General features: G+C 38.5%; 1 protein-coding gene across 2 annotated transcripts in view; it reads left to right on the forward strand.

Moving 5' to 3' along the window:
- LOC124801961 (scoloptoxin SSD14-like) overlaps positions 1–22,702 on the forward strand; it is a 477,660-nt gene that overhangs the window by 438,952 nt on the left and 16,006 nt on the right. For both annotated transcript variants that reach the window (XM_047263112.1, XM_047263111.1), the window contains 2 exons: positions 3,845–4,076; positions 4,162–4,352. In XM_047263112.1, coding sequence (XP_047119068.1) covers positions 3,845–4,076; positions 4,162–4,352 — 423 coding nt within the window. The remainder of the gene's footprint in view (positions 1–3,844; positions 4,077–4,161; positions 4,353–22,702) is intronic.

Consider the following 22,702-nt stretch of genomic DNA (forward strand, 5'->3'; position numbering starts at 1 on the left):
ACCCTCGTATGTGAAGTGTGTTCCCATTCCAGCAGCCCATAAAAAATAAGAGACTGGAACAGTCCAAAATATCCTCTTCTAAAGACAGCTTGTTACTGGGCTTGCTTTAAATGCAGTGTCTTTTCCATGTGGTTGATGATGATTTTAGAAAGTACGTTGTGCATTATGGAAGAGGGATGATATGTCTGTAGCTTTTATGCATCCTCTGTCTCATTTTGTTTGAAAATTACAGTATAATTCCCATTCTTAGGGAATGTCTTCCTCTGCAGGATTTCTGTACATAATTTTGCAGGTTCATTTATTATTAATTTTCGTCACCTTTAATGATTTCTATTGAGAAACACCATCTCCAGGTCCCTTTTCTTTCTCTTTGTACCTTGAATAGTTTTTATTTCTTTGTGCCTTGAATGAATTTTGTGTTTCACTAGTTGTTACTTCCACTATGAATTTTCTGTGATTATAATTCATCTCTTGATTCTCTGTACTGTTAGTCTCCCACTGCTGAAATGTAATGGCTACCAACATACTCTTTTCTCAATTGTTTCTCGTATCAGATTTGCATTGTACCTTCATAAAGCCTCTGGGAGGTTTTTCTCAATTGTTTGCTTTTGTTTAGTATACTTTGTCTTTCTTTTCTTCTCTTTTACTTGAAACTCTTGCCATTCCATTAACAGTTACCTATTTCCATTTGAGATTTTCTTTTCAATCGATCAATCAATCAATCAATCTCTGTTTTCATCCATTAACAATATACATTGTATGAATGTAGTCAATTACAATATAATTTCTTATATTTAATTTGTTTCAAAAACTTTGATAATAAATACAAATATTTTATATCAGTATATATAAATAATATTACTTTTCCATATTCAGATATTCTTCAACGTTATAAAAACTATGTGCTAGTAAAAATTGTTTAAGGTCTACCTTAAATTTATGAAGTTCTTTAATTTTGTTTATTGTAGCAGGCAATGCAGTAAAAAGTATTTTGGGCTGGTAGTTTACCCTTTTTTGGTAGAGCGCTCCTTTGTGGATGTTTCTGTGAAAATCATCTCTGTTCCTTGTTTCATGGTTATGAAACTGATTATTTAATGTTGAAAATTCCTGGTGAGTTTTCAGAAAGCAAACACATTCTTAGATGTATAAGCTAGGAAGAGACATTTTTTAATTTCGTTAAATATATTCCTGCATGACACTCTACTGGGAACCCCTTTCATTATTCTAATGGCCCTTTTTTGAAGTTTGAAAGCTTGTTTTGCCATACCTGCATTTCCCCAGAAGATCACACCATATCTAAGCAAACTGTTCATACAAGCATAATAGGCACACAGCAGTGATTCAGTGTTGCAACATTTCTGAAGCATTCTTAGCACATAACAGTATTTACTTAGTTATTTACTCAAAACTTCTAGAGGCTTTTCCCCTCTCAAGGGCTCATCCACCCATATACCTAGGAATTTTGTGTGAAGTGTATGAATGCTTAACCATTCCTTTTAAGGGGACGCTGTTGTCAAATCATCCATGTTTACATAATCAGCAAGCATAACAAAACAGGAATCTTTGTCTTTTATATAAAAGGATGTAGTAGGTCACATGAAGACTTGTAAACTCATTATATCTTAATCAAAAAGCCTCAGTTAAAGTGAAAGGAGAAAGTACAACTTGGATCAGACAAGGAAAAGGAGCAGGACAAGGATGCTGTCCATCACCTACCCTTTCCAACCTCTACTTGGAAAATCTTGGAAAATATGATTGACCAGTGTTCATTAGATGACAAAGGAGTAGAAATTGGAGGAAGAAGAGTAGGGTGTTTGAGGTTTGCTGATGACATGGTCCTTCTAGCCACAGGGGAAAAAGAATTACAGGATTTAGTGGACACCATTGAAGCTAGTGAAAAACTAACAAAAAGAAAACAAAAGTATTGGCACTAGGAGGAAATAAAGAAATAAAAATTATGCTGAATGGAGAAATATTAGAACAGGTGCTAAATTTTAAGTATCTTGGAAGCAGGATAGACACCAGCTGGAAGTGCACCACAGAAATTAAAACAAGGATAGCAATGGCAAAAGAGGCATTTTATAAGAAAAGGAGAATTTCTGCAGCAGTCTGGACAGGGAACTGAGGAAAAGACTCATAAAATGTTTTGTGTGGAGTGTTCTTATGTATGGTGCTGAAACATGGACTTTGAGGAAGAAAGACAGAGAAAATCTGGATGCTTTTGAGATATGGACATGGCAGAGGATGGAAAGAATAAGTTGGAAGGACATAGTAAAAACTGAAGTGGTACTGAGAAGAGTGGGAGGGAAAAGACAGTTACTACATGTAATAAAAAGAAGAAAAAGAAATTGGATTGGGCATATATTAAGAAAGAATGGTGGACTGTTAAAAACAGTTTTAGAAGGGTATGTAGAAGGGAAAAGGAAGCAAGGAAAGAAAAGCTTTCAGATACTGGATGATGTGATGGACGGAAAAACATACAGCAGCCTTAAGAAGGAAGCAATGGATCACAGAAAATGGAGAGGCAAAGCCTCTGCTAATATAGCAGAAAACTGATGATGATGAGTTCGCATAATAATTCTTATTGATTTATGTCATGTGCACTCTTTGCTTCCAACCTGCCAAGTTAGGTGAGAGCACTAAATGCATTGCTTCCTGGGCTCAGGCATGCGCACTGTCCCCGAATCGAATCCGCCCAGCGGATTAACGACGATGGCCGGTGTGCCGGCCAGCCTGGTTGTAGTTTTTAGGTGGTTTTCCACATCCTACTAGGTGAATACCAAACTGGTCCCCATGTCCTGCCTCAGTTACACAGCTTGCGGACATCTGAACACATTCGCACTTTTCTATGGATTATGCTAATCGCAGACAGTTGGGGTACACTAATTCCATCCTGGGGGATATGGGGTGGCGGCAGGAAGAGCATCTGGCCACCCCTTAAACTAACCTTGCCAAATCCAATTAACCATGCCGACCCTGCGTAACTGCGGGAATTCGGCACAAATGATAGACAGACTCTTTGCTGCCAAATGTCACTCCTAGTGGATGCACTGTGAGAATCGATAATGCAGATGACTGAATTCAGTAAGAAGTATAACATGAAGTGCTACATCCTTTTATATAAATGACAAACATTCCTGTCTTATTATGCACGAAATGTGTAAACATGCTTGACAGAAGGACAGTATCCTCTTATAAGGAACAATTATGCAATGAGACACGTCATAATGAGCTAACACTTGATATTGGCTGATAGGCTGAAATTGCAACTTGAATAAAAACATCTAATAACAGCCGAGGCAGAAAAAATACTCATTTCTAAAAAAATAAATAAGTAAATAAATAATAAAATAAAATAAGAGAATGGAAGGGGAGGGGAGGAGTGGCTAATTGCTAACAGATATCAAGTCTGTTCTATTCTTTCATAAACATACTTGGATATCAGAACAGGAAACCTCTGTGTATCAGTTCAAGAGCTTGGAGTCCACCAGTGTGAGATGACCCAATGAGTGAATCCTTTTGGAAGTCTGGAGTTAACCAAAGTATTTTTGTGGCCTATCCTGCATCTATACTTCTTCATTCTCTTGGCCATCAGATTTCTTTATCACTCCTCCCACTTTTTGTTTATTGATCTGGACCTGCAGTCTGATTTTCACTTCTTTTATAGTTTTAATTTTGGTCTTTCATATTCGGAATAGGAATTTTATGGTTTTCGTATGAAACCCAAATAAATTGTTACTAGCATAATTTATTTTTGTTAATTTTTAACCAATCACAGCAAGGTAAGTGACTTTCAAAGGTCTATTTCAATTATTTTACTAATAATTTCTTCCCTTGTTCTTAGGGTTGTTTGGGAGCCTCCAGTTTCTGCTAAAATGGGTGGTAACATTACACTATATACATCTCCCCTACCTGGATCAGGACCTCTGCTTGTATTTATGCTGAATATCTTGGATGGTTATATACCTACCTCTGATGAGATCACAACATATCAGCGTATCACAGAAGCTTTTAAATATGGGTATGGCAGAAGGACAGAATTAGGTGATCCTTATTTTAATGAGAGTGTTTTAGAGGTTGGTGCTTGACTAAAAGTTTGCTATTACATTGTGGCAACCCTGATAACATTTTCATTGCAATCTCTTTTTTCTTTGTACACAGATTGTTAAAAACTTAACATCAAGAAGTTATGCAGAAAGTATACGTGCACAAATAACTGATACTGAAACATACAATGACCCGGAACACTATGGAGCTGTGTTGAGTCAGCCTGATGATCATGGGACAGCACATATTTCAGTCATTGCACCTAATGGAGATGCTGTCTCTGTCACAAGTACCATCAATTTAATGTATGTAATAAGGTTTATGAAAAGTTCAAGTTCCTTAAAATGTGAAAAATTATTTTAATGACAGTATTATGAAAAGGAAAGATAGCTACTCACCATAAGGAGGAAATGCTGTGTCACAGACAGGCACAACAGAAAGACTGCTAAACAAGGAAGCTTTCAGCCAGACTTGAATTTGGCAGTGGCAGGCAGACAGTGGTCAAGTGTGAGAGTTGCATTTGTGTAAATGTGTGTGTGTGTGTGTGTGTGTGTGTGTGTGTGTGTGTGTGTGTGTGAGTGGATAGGTGGGTGGATGCATTTTTTCTAAGGAAGAAGAAGGCATTTTAACCAAAAGCTTACTTCAGTCTTTTTGTTGTGCCTGTCTGTGACTTGTCATTCCACTATATTTTTTTGTATGTCCATCCTTGTGATTGGGGGCCTGAGGGATTTTGGCCATTCAGTTGTGTAATAAAATGGAACACCTACAGCCATCCTTATGATGCCATTATATGTGTACCAGTTTCAGTGCTTCAGTGCACCATTTTCAGGCCTTAGCTGACACTGAGTGGGTTAACACCATCTGTATACACAATGTATCAATGGCCAACATTTATAACTGGTTGTGACAAAGCAAGCTGGTAATAATTTTAATTCCCCTCTTGTTTTCACATCTGCCTCCTTAAATTTGTTTTGTTACTTTTAACTATTTACCATTAACATAAGCGTATATAATCTGTATTTTCATAAAAGAAAAAGGTTGGCCCTCAGTTTCAAAGAATATAACACCAGATCTAATTTTGTGCTTAGTTTTATATATGTAATTGATTTTCTAATTTATTTTGACTATGCCTAGTTAGTATTTTTCATTATAGGGCGAAATCAGTAATTCTTTCATAACTTAAATTCTATTGTTGACATATAAACAAATATAAATTCTGTAGTAATTGTAAACATTTGGAAGATGAAATGCTAGTAATCTCAAAGTACCTATTTTGCTCTAGTCAGAAACATGTTACCAAAGCCAGCTCTTCATTTATTCCAAAGCAATTAACTGTTTTGTCAAAAGTGTTGTTTATGTAACTATAGTTGTTAATTTCATGATTTAAACAAATAACTTGACCTAACTTTTGTAGTAGAAGAAACTGTTAAAGAGGCACAATTTTTCTATGTATTCGGTTAATTTAATGAGTTAAATTTAACTTTGAGCAATGTGTAGTTTCAGTACCAATTATTGTGATGATATATAAGGGCCCAATTTTTGGTCATGAGACAGTCAGTCCAAGGCCGAGTTTCAGACGAGTAACCTGTGCTGGTTAGAACAACAACAATGCTTCAAATTAACTGTGGAATAAGTGTTAAACAATTAGGTTGGGTGTAAAAACAGTGACAGTGTCTGCTCTATATGTACCTGATTATTCTTCAAGAACTGTGAACTTTGTGGTTAGGTTTTACTGCCCATAGATGTTCAACAAGAATAAGTTGTAGCAGTATGTGGAGTTTTGCCTGCAAACTATTATTGAAGCTTATGGAAAATTTAACCAATAGTGCACTGACCATACACATATAGCTGTGTATTCTTAAGAGGTTGTGTGAAGTGAAAATTGAAGTACTGTAAAACATAACTGTGCATCAATTGGCTACATCATTTAAAGTAGTCAATGTCAGAATCCACAACTCATTTTTTAGCCAGTGTAGCAGAAGACACTGAGGACAATCAACAAACATCAGTCGACAAATAAATAAAAGCAGGTGGGACCCCCACATGGTTTTCGCAGACTGCCTCTAATAGTGATGCTGTCTCTCCAGCCATAAACTAGTTGATGATTGGAGAGACAGCACACTGTACAGGTAGTCTGTGAAAACCAGTTATAGGTGTTGGCCACTGATGCATTGTGTATACAGATGGTGTTAACCCTGTCAGCATCAGCTAAGGCCTGAAGATGGTGCACTGAAGCATCAAAACTGGTAGCCATATAATAAAAGACATCATAAGAATGGCTGTAGGCATTCACTTTTATTACATTTCCAGTATATGGTGAGTAGCAATCTATCCTGTTCATAATATTGTCATCATTACAGCCTGGACTTCCATTATTTGGGAAATTATTTTAAATTGTTGCATTTCCATTATCAAAACTAAAATGAATGCAGAAGAATCAAATTTTAGGGGAAAATGTTAAATTATCACCATTAATTGTAATCTTGTTTGAATGAGGTTTTATCTGTGTTTGTAGATGCACATTGTGTATTGTACTGACATCCTGATTCATACTCAGCATAATTATAATATACTACAAATTTTCAGCAGTCACCAGAATTTTTTTCCCCCCACAACATTTTTTTAGTCATTGTTAAATTTCAGCTATACCTATTGCATCAAAAATATTTTGGACCTGAGTGGTAAAATTAAACACTTACTTGCATAGTTGAACCAGAATCGTCAAACTCAGTTGAAACAATCTATGTTTCTGAACATCATGTGGTCATTGTTATAGATTTATTTTCCATATAGAGAAGATGCTGAGTCACAGATAGGTGCAACAAAAAGACTGTCACAAATAAGCTTTCAGCCAACAAGACCTTTGTTGAAAACAGCCAACACAGACACACGTGTGTGCATGGGACAGCAGTGGTGGTGCAAAGTTATGTCATGGCCTCTAAGGAAGGCTGCGGAATGCAATGGATGCAATTTGGGGAGGGAGGGGGGGGGGGGGGTCAGCAGCTAGCTCTCCTGTTCAGTGACAGTATAATAGTGTGCCAAACACCATCAGTTTGGCTCACAGTGGGCCGATGGTAGTAGACTCGAAAGTCCTCACATCAGTGGAGGAGAGTTTGGCAGCTCACAGCCACAAAGTCCAACAGCCCAGAGTGGCTGTGCTTTCTCAAAGGTAGTAGTGATATGGTGAGTGGCAGTCAGCACAACACGGGTCCCACCCTGAAGTTGGCTCACTGCAACAGGAAAGGGAAAGGGCTCAGGACCTTGAGTATTTGTATCTGTAGCAGTCTGTCAATGGCAACGATACCATCCCTTGAAGAGTATGATTGAATGTGGCCTGGTTTTATGGCTCATCAGCTTTCAGCACTTCACCTCAAGGTCTCAGATGGGGCTTTCAGCTCTTCTGCTTAGCACTTTCTACAATGTCAGTAGGCTACAAAAATTCTTATTTAAGATTTGTGTGTTGTTACAGTACCTTCCAGAATGGTCAGAATGGCATTATGTTCCCTTCAAAGTGAGGTCATATGGCTGAATTGGCAGTTCAGATATATCACTCAAGTGATGTTTGGCACTGACCTTAGTTGTGTGCCATGATATTTGGAGTATCGGCTCTCCTACCTATCTAGCATTCCGGTTGTGACACTGTGATCATGCCTGGCTTGGCTCAGTGCCAGGTGGGTGTAATGACAGTCTTTCCAAAACTGCATGAAAAACAACTCTTTCCATTTTGTATTTATTTGTTTACATGTCAAGTTCCGTAGGACCAAATTGAGGAACAAACCTCCAAGGTCATGGAATGTATCAGTACATGAAATTACAGCATAAAAGTAATAACAGATGAAAATAAAATGTTTATGAACCCAAAAAAGTCAAGCCATAAGTTTAAGTAAACGTAATCAACAGTACAACAATAATCAGCTTAATTTATCAAGGAACTCCTCGACAGAATAGAAGGAGTGACTCACAAGGAAACTCTTCAATTTTGATTTGAAAGCATGTGGTGGATTACTGCTAAGATTTTTGAATTCTAATGGTAGCTTATTGAAAATGGATGCAGCAGTATAATGCACACCTTTCTGCACAAGAGTTAAGGAAGTCCGATCCAAATGCAGGTTTGATTTCTGCAAAGTATTAACTGAGTGAAAGCTGCTTATTCTTGGGAATAAGCTAGTATTGTTAAGAAGAAATGACAGTAAGATATATATAGAGAGAGAGGGAGAGAAGAGAGAGAGAGAGAGAGAGAGAGAGAGAGAGAGAGAGAGGCCAAAGTCAAAATACCCAGACTCGTGAACAGGGGTCGACAAAAGGTTCATGAAATTATACCATTTATTGCCCGAACAACCCCTTTCTGAGCCAAAAATATCATTTTAGAATGGCTAGAGTTACCCAAAAATATAATGCCATATGAAATATGTGAATGAAAATAAGCAAAGTAGACTAATTTTAGTGTCGAATGATCACTCACTTCAGATACCATTTGAATAGTAAAAATGGCAACATCCTGAACATGGGGTTTCCATGACAGTTTACTATCTATCTGAACACCTAGAAATTTGAACTGTTCAGTTTCACTAATCATATGTCCATTCTGTGAAATTAAAACGTCAGGTTTTGTTGAATTGTGTGTTAGAAACTGCAAAAATGGAGTCTTACTGTGATTTAGTGTTAGTTTATTTTCTACAGGCCATGAACTTAGGTCATGAACTGCACTATTTGAAACTGAGGCAATGTTGCACACAACATCCCTTATTACCAAGCTCATGTCATCAGCAAACAGAAATATTTTAGAGTTACCCACAATACTAGAGGGCATATCATTTATATAAATAAGTAACAGGAGTGGCCTCAAAACTGATCCCTGGGGAACCCCCCCCCCCCCCCCCATTTGACTGTACCCCTCTCAGACCCCACATCACAACCATTCTCAACACTGTAAATAATGACATTTTGCTATCTGTTGCTAAAGTAAGAGGTGAACCACTTGTGAGCTACTGCCCGTAATCGGTAATGGTCCATCTTCTGGAGCAATATTTTGGGATCAACACAGTTAGACACCTTAGTTAAATCAAAAAATATGCCTTGCATTTGAAACCTTTTGTTTTACCCATCCAGTATCTCACAGAGAAAAGAGAATATAGCATTTTCAGTTGTTAAACAACTTCTGAAGCCAAACTGTACATTTGATAGCAAATCATGTGATATAAAATGATCAGTTATCCTTACATACACAGCCTTTTCAATAGCTTTAGCAAACACGATGGCATAGAAATAGGTCTAAAATTGTCTGCATTATCCCTTTCTCCATTTTATAAAACAGCTTTATTACTGAGTACTTTAACCACTCAGGAAACTGACCATTTCTAAAGAAAAAATTACAAATATGGCTAAATACAAGGCTAACATGGTCCAGCACAGTACTTTAATATTCTGCTAGGCACTCCATGGTATCCATGAGAGTCCTTAGTCTTCAGTGATTTAATTATTGACGCAATCTCCCCCTTGTCTGTATCACAAAGTAGTATTTCAGACATCAATCTCGCAAAGGCATTTGCCAAGAGAGTTATGTAGTTCTCTGTAGAAACTAAATTTTTATTTAATTCACCAGCAATGCTCAGAAAATGATACATATATCTGATTTATCAGTAACAGAAATATTTTTACTACAAACTGACATTACATCGTTGACCTTACGCTGCTGACCAGACACTTACTTCACAACTGACCATATGGTTTTAATTTTATCCTGTAAATTAGTTATTCTATTTGCATACCACTCTTTGCCTTCCTAATAACATTTTAAGCACCTTACAGTACTGTTTGTAATGAGCTACTGTAGCTTGATTGTGACTACTTCTGACATTTTGATATAATTCCTGCTTTGTTCTAAGTGATATCCTTATCCCACTAGTCAGCCACCCGGGCAGCCTTTTACTGCTATAGTTCAATTCTTTTATCTTGGCGGCTCGCGGATACCCGCCCAGACGCGGGAGATTGCTGCGTTGCCAGTTGCACACGACGCACGCGCCAATAGAAGCAGCACCATAGTATAGCATAGTCGCAAGCTTACGTGTAGGGGGGAGCGCGCAGTTCATGAAGTAAAGCCACCATGGCCGCATTAACCCTTTCGCTGCTACAAAGACGTGCTCCCTGCATTCCGCGCTGTGCGCGATTTTGTCACTGCATTGCTCGCCTGTGCAGACACATCGTGTTCCGACTGCTTTGACACTCTTATCATTCGATTCCACAAAAACTATTTGGCCCAAAAATTAGATTTTTACACATCTTCTTGACTGATACCTTCCCCCCATAAATGACTTAATTTTGTTTCGATGTTCAACGCAGTTATTATTCAGCATTAAATATAGTAAAGCATTGCACGAAATTTTGAAGAGTTTGCAGAGGTAAAAAAGTCCATAGAGTATACTTTCTGTATGGTCGATTTTAGTTGCCACAATGTTGAGAATGAAATGTGGACAAGATACCTAAATTTCATATAAAATTTACTGTATAACAATAGCTCATTTAAGTACCACATAGGTGTCATATGTAATATTGAGAAATATTCCTTCTTTCACGACTGTAACAAAAGTTTTATTTACACTGAGCACATTTGGCTTTATTTTAAAGCACTTCAATCAATCAAAAGGAAGTAGACAAAATACATTAAACAAAACTGTGGACTTACAAAAACATTAGGACTTGAATATACCGTCTATCAGTGAAGTGCTCTGAGCTATGTCAAATGTAATTTTTGTGTGTGGCACACACAAAAATCATTAATTTGCTAAAACACTGATCTGCCAACACAAACGTTGAATGTTGTGTTACCGCAGCACAAAACTACGAAAGGTGACTTGGCAATGGAGGAGACAAAATACTGTCCACTGAAGATGCTTCAAAAGAGAGAAACGCGTGGTCTAAATAAGTCCCTTATTACAGTTGCAGAAAAGGAATATATTTCAGTACCATCGGTAAAACTGCGACTGTGGGGCAAAAACAAGAAAGAGGACATGAGTACCATTGTGTATGTGCCATACCTTTCCTTGATTGAAGTGCTTTAAAATAAAGCCAAACGCGTCCGGTGTAAATAATACTTTTATTACAGTCGCGAAAGACGGAATATTTCTCAATATTACATACGACACCTATGTCGTACTTAAATTAAATGAGATATTGTTATACAGTAAATTTTATATGAAATTTAGGTATCTTGTCCACATTTCATTCTCAACATTGTGGCAACTAAAATCGACCATAGGGAAAGTATACGCTATGGACTTCTACCTCTGCAAACTCTTCAAAATTTCGTGCAATGGTTTACTACATTTAATGCTGCATAATAACTGCATTGAACATCGAAACAAAATTAAGTCATTTATGGGGGGCAGGTATCAGTCAAGAAGACGTGTAAAAATCAAATTTTTGGTCCAAATAGTTTTTGTGAAATCGAATGATAAGTGTGTCAAAGCAGTGGGAACACCATGTGTCTGCACAGGCGAGCAGTGCAGTGGTGACAAAATCGCGCACAGCGCGGAATGCGGGAAGCACGTGTCTGCAGCAGCGAAAGGGTTAATGAAGAGACAAAGCACTAGAAATTTCAAAAAATTGCATTCAAACGAATATAATTTGTGAAGTAAGGCACTTCGATATTGTTTTTAAATAATGAAAATATTAAGCACTACACAAGGTTTGAACTCACAACCTTTCGCATAGCAGCCCAACACCTTAACCATTACGCTAACGCACCTCATCTGACCACAAAATTTCATGAGGACTATAACACGTCACGCAAAATACTGACAAACAATGTTGGTATGACTATGAATTACTCACGCTTCATTAAGTACAATAGGAAATAAACAATTACCGCAGTTCTTTATTGCGACAAAGCGGTTTGTGAGAGTGATACAAACACCTTTCCTTGCTATTGCCTGAATTAGGAGTCTTATTGCTTGTTTGGTTTAATTAATTAATAGAATATGAAGCGATTGGTGTAAAGAATGCTATTTCCAAACTTTCTATAAAAGAATGTCTGCTATCAAGACATTGCTTTTGTTCTATTACTTTATTTATGACTGAACGTTTCTAAAACTGAAGACACTCGTCCATGCTCTGCACTGCAGTCGAGATGTGGCAACGTCGTTCTCTGTTCATTCGCTGACTGTGTTTTGTGACGTTGGATGCGCAAAACGAACCTAAACTTGGCCACCAACATAAATGACGCGCACTTTAGTACCCCACTTACAACATTCTAATGGAAAGCAACCTCAAAGAGCATGAGAAATGTGTTAAGGAAACCATTATATTTGTCATCTATGATATCGGCACTATAAACATCCTGCCACTCTTGTTCCTTGACAAGGTTTAAAAAACTCTCTGTTGCTGTTAGATTAACTTTACTACATTCTTTTGAGCACAAAAACCTTTTAGTGTCAAAATTTGTTCATCATGGTCTGAAGGGCCATTCACCCTCTTACTAGCAGAAAGCCCATCTAGTAATGAAGAATAAATAAAAATATTGTCTGTTGCCATGCTACTGTTCCACTGCACCCTAGTTGGAAAAAAATATGGATCAGATCATATGAATTTAGGAGATATACAAAATTAATATTGAAGTCACCAGGTATAATTAATTTCTGGTACTTCCTATAGAGTGAATCAAGAACCCTCTCTAACTTGAGCAGGAATGCTCTGAGGTCAGTATTAGGGGGCCTATAAACAACAAAAATTAGAAGTTTAGTTTCACTAAATTCAACTGCCCCTGCACAACATTCAAATATCTGTTCAGAGCAGTGCCGTGATACATCTGTGGACTGAAATGGAATACCGTTTTTTATGTACATGGCCACTCCCCCACCCCAAAAGGAACTGCTTGAAAAACAGCCAGTTAATCTGTAGCTTGGTGAAGGAAGCCTCTGAATTGTCAAATTATTTAAGTGGTGCTCCAATACACCATTAATTTCAGAGTCAACATCTCTAAACAGTTCACTAACTTTAATACCTCTTATATTTTGAAGAAATATACTAATTCCTTCTTTACTTGGAAACAAGATGTCCTCTGAAGGTGATCTCTTACTTAGAGGGACTTCCTTTAAGCAGTTATACCTATCAGATGACTTCAATCTAAAAAATCTGCAGCTCTGACACCAACTACTACAGGAATTTCCATGAGTGATCCCACCACCACCCACTACACTGTCACCTATAAGCTTTGCCAGCCTCCCCTTCCCATACCTATTGAGGTGCAGGTCATGCTTAGTGAAACCTGATCTACTGATAGACTCAACTGGCACCACTGAAATGTGACCAATGCCTTCTGCCATCAGGCATTGTGTTCAAGTTATGCATTCTTCTAGCTCACACATTGCACATGTAGTATGTTTCTTTTTTTTTTTAAGTTCAAGGAAAAGAAATCATTTACTTTCATGTTTGCCATAAATACAGTGCTCATTCCTTTCCTAGGAGATGATCTCAGGCCTCAAGGTTTTTACTGACAAAGTAAAGACACTTTTTCATGATATCACAGCACATTTGATTTCACGTTTTAACTTGACACAACAATAATAATACTCCATTCAGCTTTTTAGCACTAAAGAGAACTGTTTGCTCATGCCTTTATGAGACAAAAGAGGTGCTGTAGGCATGCTGAAACAAAGGCTAATGCACGTAATGACTCATGACTACCTACTACTGACTGATCATCTGGCATGTACTGTATTCAGTTCTGTATACCAAAACAAGCACTTGTAGTATGTTCTAGAAGCTGTATTGTCCAAATTAATGATTGTAATGACATCAGGTTTTTGTGTTATTAACAATTTTGTGTAAACTTATCTTCTTTCACTCTTGAAAAATTCAAAGGAATATTTGGTAAAACTTATTTTATGAAGCTGTAAAACAGAAATTTTGGGATTATAAAATGTGCCAAATTGAAAGAAGAGTACATATTTAGCTTTTGCAAAATACTGAATTGTTTATGAAAAAGTTAATTGTATATTTACTAAATAACAACAGTTTTTAGTGAACAATAAATTGAAATATTGCATGAATTATTGCATATGGAAAAATATTTGAACCATGTGCCATTTGCTATAACTTATGTAAAGTGAAATCTATAGGTAACTAATTTTTATGACCCAAAACTTTTACACTGAAATACACAAATAATGTTTCAATATGTTGTGAAATAATTTGGGAAAGTGTAGAATTTTCATAAATACTTGAGTATAACATGTTAGTCCAATAGACATGAATCCCATACTTTATAACTGCAATTAAAATGGACATCAAGAGACAGAATTGCAGGTTTTGTCAAACTGATGATGACATTACAAACTGTATATGGCATAGGAATCCCATAATTTTAGTGAATAGGAGAATCTTCTGCAGCCAAGATCACTTGGTGTTTGTATTTTATTTCACAGTGACCAGTTTCAACAGAATCTTGCTGTCATTGTCGGATCTACAAAAAATTGTTTGTGACATGCATACATGCCACCACACGTTCACTCAGTATGTGGTTCTGTGATGGAACACTCCCATTCTCTTTCAAAAATGTGTCTCAAATTTTTCTCAGTTTGCTTTTGAAACACTCTCACATGTTATGTTACATGGTCAATTACACACTGTACAAATTTTATAATTTAGATGTTTTTGAAAGCTAATTCATGAAGTCCTTGTTTTGTTTCTTAATTCTATGTTGTCCCTGTCAACTCCTTATATACTAACCAAATTCATAATTTTATTAAGTTGCACTTTCTGTCCCTTGTTTACACCAGTAAGCCACTCAACAGGTGTCTGATGTACTGCTAACTCAGAGTGATGGGCAGTTTCACATTTGAAGCAAACACAGAGTATGCAAACTGCTAATAGAATCATGGAATTGCTGGTAGTTGTAGTATTAATAGTTGTGATGTTATAGTGCTGTTTGTTTCGAAATGGCTGGATATGCTGAAACTTTTTTTTTTTCTGCAGAAATTTGACCTCTCTTCAATATTATAAGATTGTTCAGTGAGTGTAATGGGTCAGGATCCAAGATGTAGTTTAGGGAAGTTAAGTTTTGTGCTTGTAACATTTCTAAAAGTTTTTTGGGCCACTAAATATAGGATGTGATCACTTGATTGTAGTCATACCAGTGACTGTAGCTGGAATGCGGAACTGTGCCCCTGCTATATCAGAAATTATACCATTTATCAATATACTACTATTCCATAATTCTATTTTTGTCATGGGCATCGTTTTTCCTTTCTCATCGTAAATCATGAATAAGACTTCCAGTGAGAATCTTGGGTAAATTCAATGTGCTCCCACTTTCTGGAAATGAGGTTGTGGAGCCAAGACTTCTCTCTTGCACTCTGTTACTTCCATTTTCCCTAATAACAGCTGTACTTCAGTTGCCTGTGCAGTAGTCTGTATCACTCTGGATTGACAAATCGTAATGCTTTCTCTCAAACATTCTCACAAGTCTTTCAGTGACATGAAAACATAAGGGTCCTCTGTTCCAAAATTGCCTACAGTTTCCAATTTTACTTAATATCTGTGAACAATAAAACACATGCATTCATGTCCACTATTGGAAATCGAATTGATGTATGAAGTCTTGCTCTATCAGTATTCACTTTGGCAGTTACTATATGATAGAATACTGCTAAGTTCTTCTCAGTTAATTGTACTATATGCTGCATTCTGTGGGAAATTCATTTTGTGCCTGGTGTAATCCTACTAAGAATTGTTGTGGAGGCAACAGTGCAGAACACAGTTGCCCCTGTGATTTGCCATAAACCACTTCCTGTAGCTTTCTATTCTGCTGCTTCTATTCTTGTGTCATTGAGGCTAATCTGCTAATGTTCACAACAGCCTGGCTATGGTCATTCTTCCATCCAGTCCACTTAACCAAGTCTGTGCTCTTTCTAGTTTGTTATTGATTGTCCACGTAGTATTTCTTGTGCACTGCTCTAATTCTGTAATCAGCTCTTGTACCTCTTCATATTATTTAACACATGTTGCTCCAGGTTTGATAGTTGCACAGTATGCCATTCTGCTGTGGTTTTGTAGGTGTCTGCTATTACCTGTATTTGCCCACCATGTTGTTCAGGTTTTGTACATCTTCATTGTCCACTGTGCCAAACATTGTTTTCAGTAACTTCCCTTGTGTGTCCAATCACCCTCCTTCTCTTTACTTTTGTGTCTGTGGTACTGCTTCTGTTAGTTGTTTCAACTGTTCTCAATATCCCATATGAGAGTCTCAGCTCTTGATACTCATGTATTTTTTCTAGAACTTTCTCTCTCTTTTCTTTCTTGCATAATTCTGAAAATACATTTTGTAACTTGTAAACCTCATTTGTTACTTCTGATATGCCAAAAATTAATCTCAATGTCTGCCTGCTGTCTGGAGAACAAGAGTCTAGAATTTAGAGGATGGTTATGAAGTGTATTCAGTATTTCTTCCCTGCTGAAGTTCAGTCATGATAATCCTCCCAGACATCTGTGCCATCTAAGAGAAAGGAACCTTTATCAATTTTGTCCTTTCTCAGAAATGCATATACATGAGGAGAAAAGAAAAGCTTTTACCCTATTTATTGAAAAAACAATGGACAGAAAAAACTTCCAAACCCCATGATAGATAATACACCAATAAATCAACAGTAACACAAAAAAATAAAGGCAATGAATGTACAAAATAACTCTACAAACAACATAAAAACCCTATCAGAGACTATATATCTCCTGATCTCAATGTATAACGTACACTGTGTGCAATCTGACTGACATTTGGCAACTGGTTCCTAAATTTATTAAATGCTTCCTTTATTACTGGGACAGCTGATGTGACTTGCGGCAATGCATCCATGACTCATGTGAATGGCTTGAACCTACTCACATAAATTGTTGGCAATTGTAACTAAACATTTACAGGTGAAGTCACTTCAGTGATTTGGTGTGGTCCATGGTACTTGGTTTAAATATTCTTAGTTTTACCCTTAAGGGTATATGGGTTTGTTAGCAGTATCCATTGACCAATTCTATACTGCAGCAGTTTTTGTATATGCTTCTGATGTTCTGAGGCTTTTGTGTTGGCTTGCTTCTGTCTTTGCCAAACTCTATGTAATCATTTTGCAAATTCCTTTACTGACTCACTGTTAGCTACAAGTTTGGGTTTTATTATGTTGAATGGTGGTGAGATCTTTCTGCCATAAACCACTTGATATGGCAAGAGATTGGTACTTGTATGGACTTTGAGTTTTATTTCGAGACTATGAACTCAAGGTATGTATCCCAATCTTTGTGTTGACTATTAATGTAGTGGCTTAACATTTTAGAAATGGGTTTTATGCACCCTCCCTCTTTGTCCACTTGCTTGTGAATGAAAAGGACTGGTTCAGAGTTTTCAAATGTGAAGCAAATGACACAACTGTTTCATTGAATTGGACACAAAATTTGTACACTTTTAAGTAATTATGGTATCCAGTACACGAAATGAAGGATCCAACTATTTACCTTTGCTTTTGCTACTAGTTTAACTTATTGGTCTGGAATTGCTATCACTGTTATATTCCATGATAAATGATCTATTGTTGTTAATGTATGCTTATTCACTCCTGGTGTCATGTTAAATGGTCCTAAAATATGTAGCCCAATCATTTCAAAATGTTTCGATGCATCCGGTAACCTTTGTAACAGAATTTTATGATGACTAAGGTTAGCCCCCTGCACACATAGTATGCAGTCTTTCACATATTATTCCACATAAATTCTCCTAGTCTTTATCAGAATTTCCCTGTGAGTTATCTATCCATTGTTCTGTGACTTCCATGACTTACTAAAATGTGGTCATGCACTTTTTCAAAATCTCATCCCTGAATGCGCCAGAACTACCATGTGTGGTCTGCAGTTCATTGATCCACAGAGTAAGCAATCATGCATCATGAAATAAAGCTGTGACCCAAATTCTGATAGCCTATGACAGGTGCTTATGCCTTCTGCCATTCGACCACATCTTGGCTTGTGTTTACAGCACTACATTTTTTTTTCTTCAATTTTTTCGATTTTATTTACTTATAGTATCTGCAGTTGTATGCTTGTTACCAAGTTTATGAATAACTTTATAGTCAAATTCATTCAGTTTGAGTGTCCATCTCATCAGTCTTCTAGAAGGATATTTTAATCCCAACAATCAAATTAGTTGATCATACAAATAGCAGCAAAAATAGTTGATTCTGTAAATAACTGATACCATCTCCTTTTCTGTAATGGAGTAGTTCCCTTCCACCCTATTCAGTTGTCTAAATGCATAAGCTACTGGGTGTACTTTATCATCTACCTTTTTACTCAAAATTCAACCAACTGCACTGCTGCTGGGATCACATGAGAATAAGGATCAGTACTGGATCTGATATCAATACTTGTTTCGATGTTTCAAATGCTGTTTGACACTGTAATCTTACCCTCCCACACATCACTAGTAGAGTTTCAGTCTCTTCACAATAATTAACTTCTTTAACTGTACATACAGAGTTAATATGTATCTATTATAATAAAGTAATTTCTTTTTATAGATTTTAGCCTGAAATGTAATACATCATATACAAAATCTTATGAAATTCATTTAGTTAAATTATATATAAAAACAAAGATGAGGTGACTTACCGAACAAAAGCGCTGGCAGGTCGATAGACACACAAACAAACACAAACACACACACAAAATTCAAGCTTTCGCAACAAACTGTTGCCTCATCAGGAAAGAGGGAAGGAGAGGGGAAGACGAAAGGAAGTGGGTTTTAAGGGAGAGGGTAAGGAGTCATTCCAATCCCGGGAGCGGAAAGACTTACCTTAGGGGGAAAAAAGGACAGGTATACACTCGCACACACACACATATCCATCCACACATACAGACACAAGCAGACATATTTAAAGACAAAGAGTTTGGGCAGAGATGTCAGTCGAGGCAGAAGTGTGGAGGCAAAGAAGTTGTTGAAAGACAGGTGAGGTATGAGTGGCGGCAACTTGAAATTAGCGGAGATTGAGGCCTGGCGGATGACGAGAAGAGAGGATATACTGAAGGGCAAGTTCCCATCTCCGGAGTTCGGATAGGTTGGTGTTGGTGGGAAGTATCCAGATAACCCGGACGGTGTAACACTGTGCCAAGATGTGCTGGCTGTGCACCAAGGCATGTTTAGCCACAGGGTGATCCTCATTACCAACAAACACTGTCTGCCTGTGTCCATTCATGCGAATGGACAGTTTGTTGCTGGTCATTCCCACATAGAATGCATCACAGTGTAGGCAGGTCAGTTGGTAAATCACGTGGGTGCTTTCACACGTGGCTCTGCCTCTGATCGTGTACACCTTCCGGGTTACAGGACTGGAGTAGGTGGTGGTGGGAGGGTGCATGGGACAGGTTTTGCATCGGGGGCGGTTACAAGGATAGGAGCCAGAGGGTAGGGAAGGTGGTTTGGGGATTTCATAGGGATGAACTAACAGGTTACGAAGGTTAGGTGGACGGCGGAAAGACACTCTTGGCGGAGTGGGGAGGATTTCATGAAGGATGGATCTCATTTCAGGGCAGGATTTGAGGAAGTCGTATCCCTGCTGGAGAGCCACATTCAGAGTCTGGTCCAGTCCCGGAAAGTATCCTGTCACAAGTGGGGCACTTTTGTGGTTCTTCTGTGGGGGATTCTGGGTTTGAGGGGACGAAGAACCACAAAAGTGCCCCACTTGTGACAGGATACTTTCCGGGACTGGACCAGACTCTGAATGTGGCTCTCCAGCAGGGATACGACTTCCTCAAATCCTGCCCTGAAATGAGATCCATCCTTCATGAAATCCTCCCCACTCCGCCAAGAGTGTCTTTCCGCCGTCCACCTAACCTTCGTAACCTGTTAGTTCATCCCTATGAAATCCCCAAACCACCTTCCCTACCCTCTGGCTCCTATCCTTGTAACCGCCCCCGATGCAAAACCTGTCCCATGCACCCTCCCACCACCACCTACTCCAGTCCTGTAACCCGGAAGGTGTACACGATCAGAGGCAGAGCCACGTGTGAAAGCACCCACGTGATTTACCAACTGACCTGCCTACACTGTGATGCATTCTATGTGGGAATGACCAGCAACAAACTGTCCATTCGCATGAATGGACACAGGCAGACAGTGTTTGTTGGTAATGAGGATCACCCTGTGGCTAAACATGCCTTGGTGCACAGCCAGCACATCTTGGCACAGTGTTACACCGTCCGGGTTATCTGGATACTTCCCACCAACACCAACCTATCCGAACTCCGGAGATGGGAACTTGCCCTTCAGTATATCCTCTCTTCTCGTCATCCGCCAGGCCTCAATCTCCGCTAATTTCAAGTTGCCGCCACTCATACCTCACCTGTCTTTCAACAACTTCTTTGCCTCCACACTTCTGCCTCGACTGACATCTCTGCCCAAACTCTTTGTCTTTAAATATGTCTGCTTGTGTCTGTATGTGTGGATGGATATGTGTGTGTGTGCGAGTGTATACCTGTCCTTTTTTCCCCCTAAGGTAAGTCTTTCCGCTCCCGGGATTGGAATGACTCCTTACCCTCTCCCTTAAAACCCACTTCCTTTCGTCTTCCCCTCTCCTTCCCTCTTTCCTGATGAGGCAACAGTTTGTTGCGAAAGCTTGAATTTTGTGTGTGTGTTTGTGTTTGTTTGTGTGTCTATCGACCTGCCAGCGCTTTTGTTCGGTAAGTCACCTCATCTTTGTTTTTATATATAATTTTTCCCACGTGGAATGTTTCCTTCCATTATATTCATTTAGTTAAATATCTGAGATAATGTTCACCTATACAAGATTCGAAAATATTTTTACATGTACATCTACATTTACACTCTGCAAGCCACCAAACGGTGTGTGGCGGAGGGCACTTTACGTGCCACTGTCATTACCTCCCTTTTCTGTTCCAGTCGCGTATGGTTCGTGGGAAGAACGACTATCTGAAAGCCTCCGTGCGTGCTCGAATCTCTCTAATTTTACATTCGTCATCTCCTCGGGAGGAATAAGTAGGGAGAAGCAATATATTCGATAGCTTATCCAGAAACGCACCCTCTCAAAACGTGGTGAGCAAGCTACACCGCAATGCAGAGCGTCTCTCTTGCAGAGTCTGCCACTTGAGTTTGCTAAACATCTCCGTAATGCTATCACGGTTACCAAATAACCCTGTGACGAAATGCGCCGCTCTTCTTTGGACCTTCTCTATCTCCTCCGTCAACCCGATATGGTACGGATCCCACACTGATGAGCAATACTCAAGTATAGGTCAAACGAGTGTTTTGTAGGTCACCTCCTTTGTTTATGGACTACATTTTCTAAGGACTCTCCCAATGAATCTCAACCTGGTACCCGCCTTACCAACAATTAATTTTATATGATCATTCCACTTCAAATTGTTCCGCACGCATACTCCCAGATATCTTACAGAAGTAACTGCTACCAGTGTTTGTTCCACTATCATATAATCATACAATCAAGGATCCTTCTTTCTATGTATTCGCAATACATTACATTTGTCTATGTTAAGGGTCAGTTGCCACTCCCTGCACCAAGTGCCTATCCGCTGCAGATCTTCCTGCATTTCGCTACAATTTTCTAATGCTGCAACTTCTCTGTATACTACAGCATCATCCGGGAAAAGCCACATGGAACTTCCGACACTATCTATTAGGTCATTTATATATATTGTGAAAAGCAATGGTCCCATAACACTCCCCTGTGGCACGCCAGAGGTTACCTTAACGTCTGTAGACGTCTCTCCATTGATAACAACATGCTGTGTTCTGTTTGCTAAAAAATCTTCAATCCAGCCACACAGCTGGTCTGATATTCTGTAGGCTCTTACTTAGTTTATCAGGCAACAGTGCGGAACTGTATCGAACGCCTTCCGGAAGTCAAGGAAAATAGCATCGAACAGGGAGCCTGTATCTAATATTTTCCAGGTCTCATGAACAAATAAAGCGAGTTGGGTCTCACACGATCGCTGTTTCCGGAATCCATGTTGATTCCTACAGAGTAGATTCTGGATTTCCAAAAACGACATGATACACAAGCAAAAAACATGTTCTAATATTCTGCAACAGATCTACGTCAGAGATATAGGTCTATAGTTTTGCACATCTGCTCGACGACCCTTCTTGAAGACTGGGACTACCTGTGCTCTTTTCCAATCATTTGGAACCTTACGTTCCTCTAAGGACTTGAGGTACTCGGCTATTAGAAGGGGGGCAAGTTCTTTCGCGTACTCTGTGTAGAATCGAATTGGTATTGCGTCAGGTCCAGTGGACTTTCCTCTGTTGAGTGATTTCAGTTGCTTTTCTATTCCTTGGACACTTATTTCCGTGTCAGCCATTTTTTCGTTTGTGCGAGGATTTAGAGAAGGAACTGCAGTGCGGTCTTCCTCTGTGAAACAGCTTTGGAAAAAGGTGTTTAGTATTTCAGCTTTACGCGTATCATCCTCTGTTTCAATGCCATAATCATCCCGGAGTGTCTGGATATGCTGTTTCGAGCCACTTACTGATTTAACGTAAGACCAGAACTTCCTAGGATTTTCTGTCAAGTCGGTACATAGAATTTTACTTTCGAATTCACTGAACACATCACGCATAGCCCTCCTTACGCTAACTTTGACAATTTTG

This window comes from Schistocerca piceifrons, chromosome 1 (assembly GCF_021461385.2).
Source record: "Schistocerca piceifrons isolate TAMUIC-IGC-003096 chromosome 1, iqSchPice1.1, whole genome shotgun sequence".
Lineage (NCBI taxonomy): Eukaryota > Metazoa > Arthropoda > Insecta > Orthoptera > Acrididae > Schistocerca > Schistocerca piceifrons.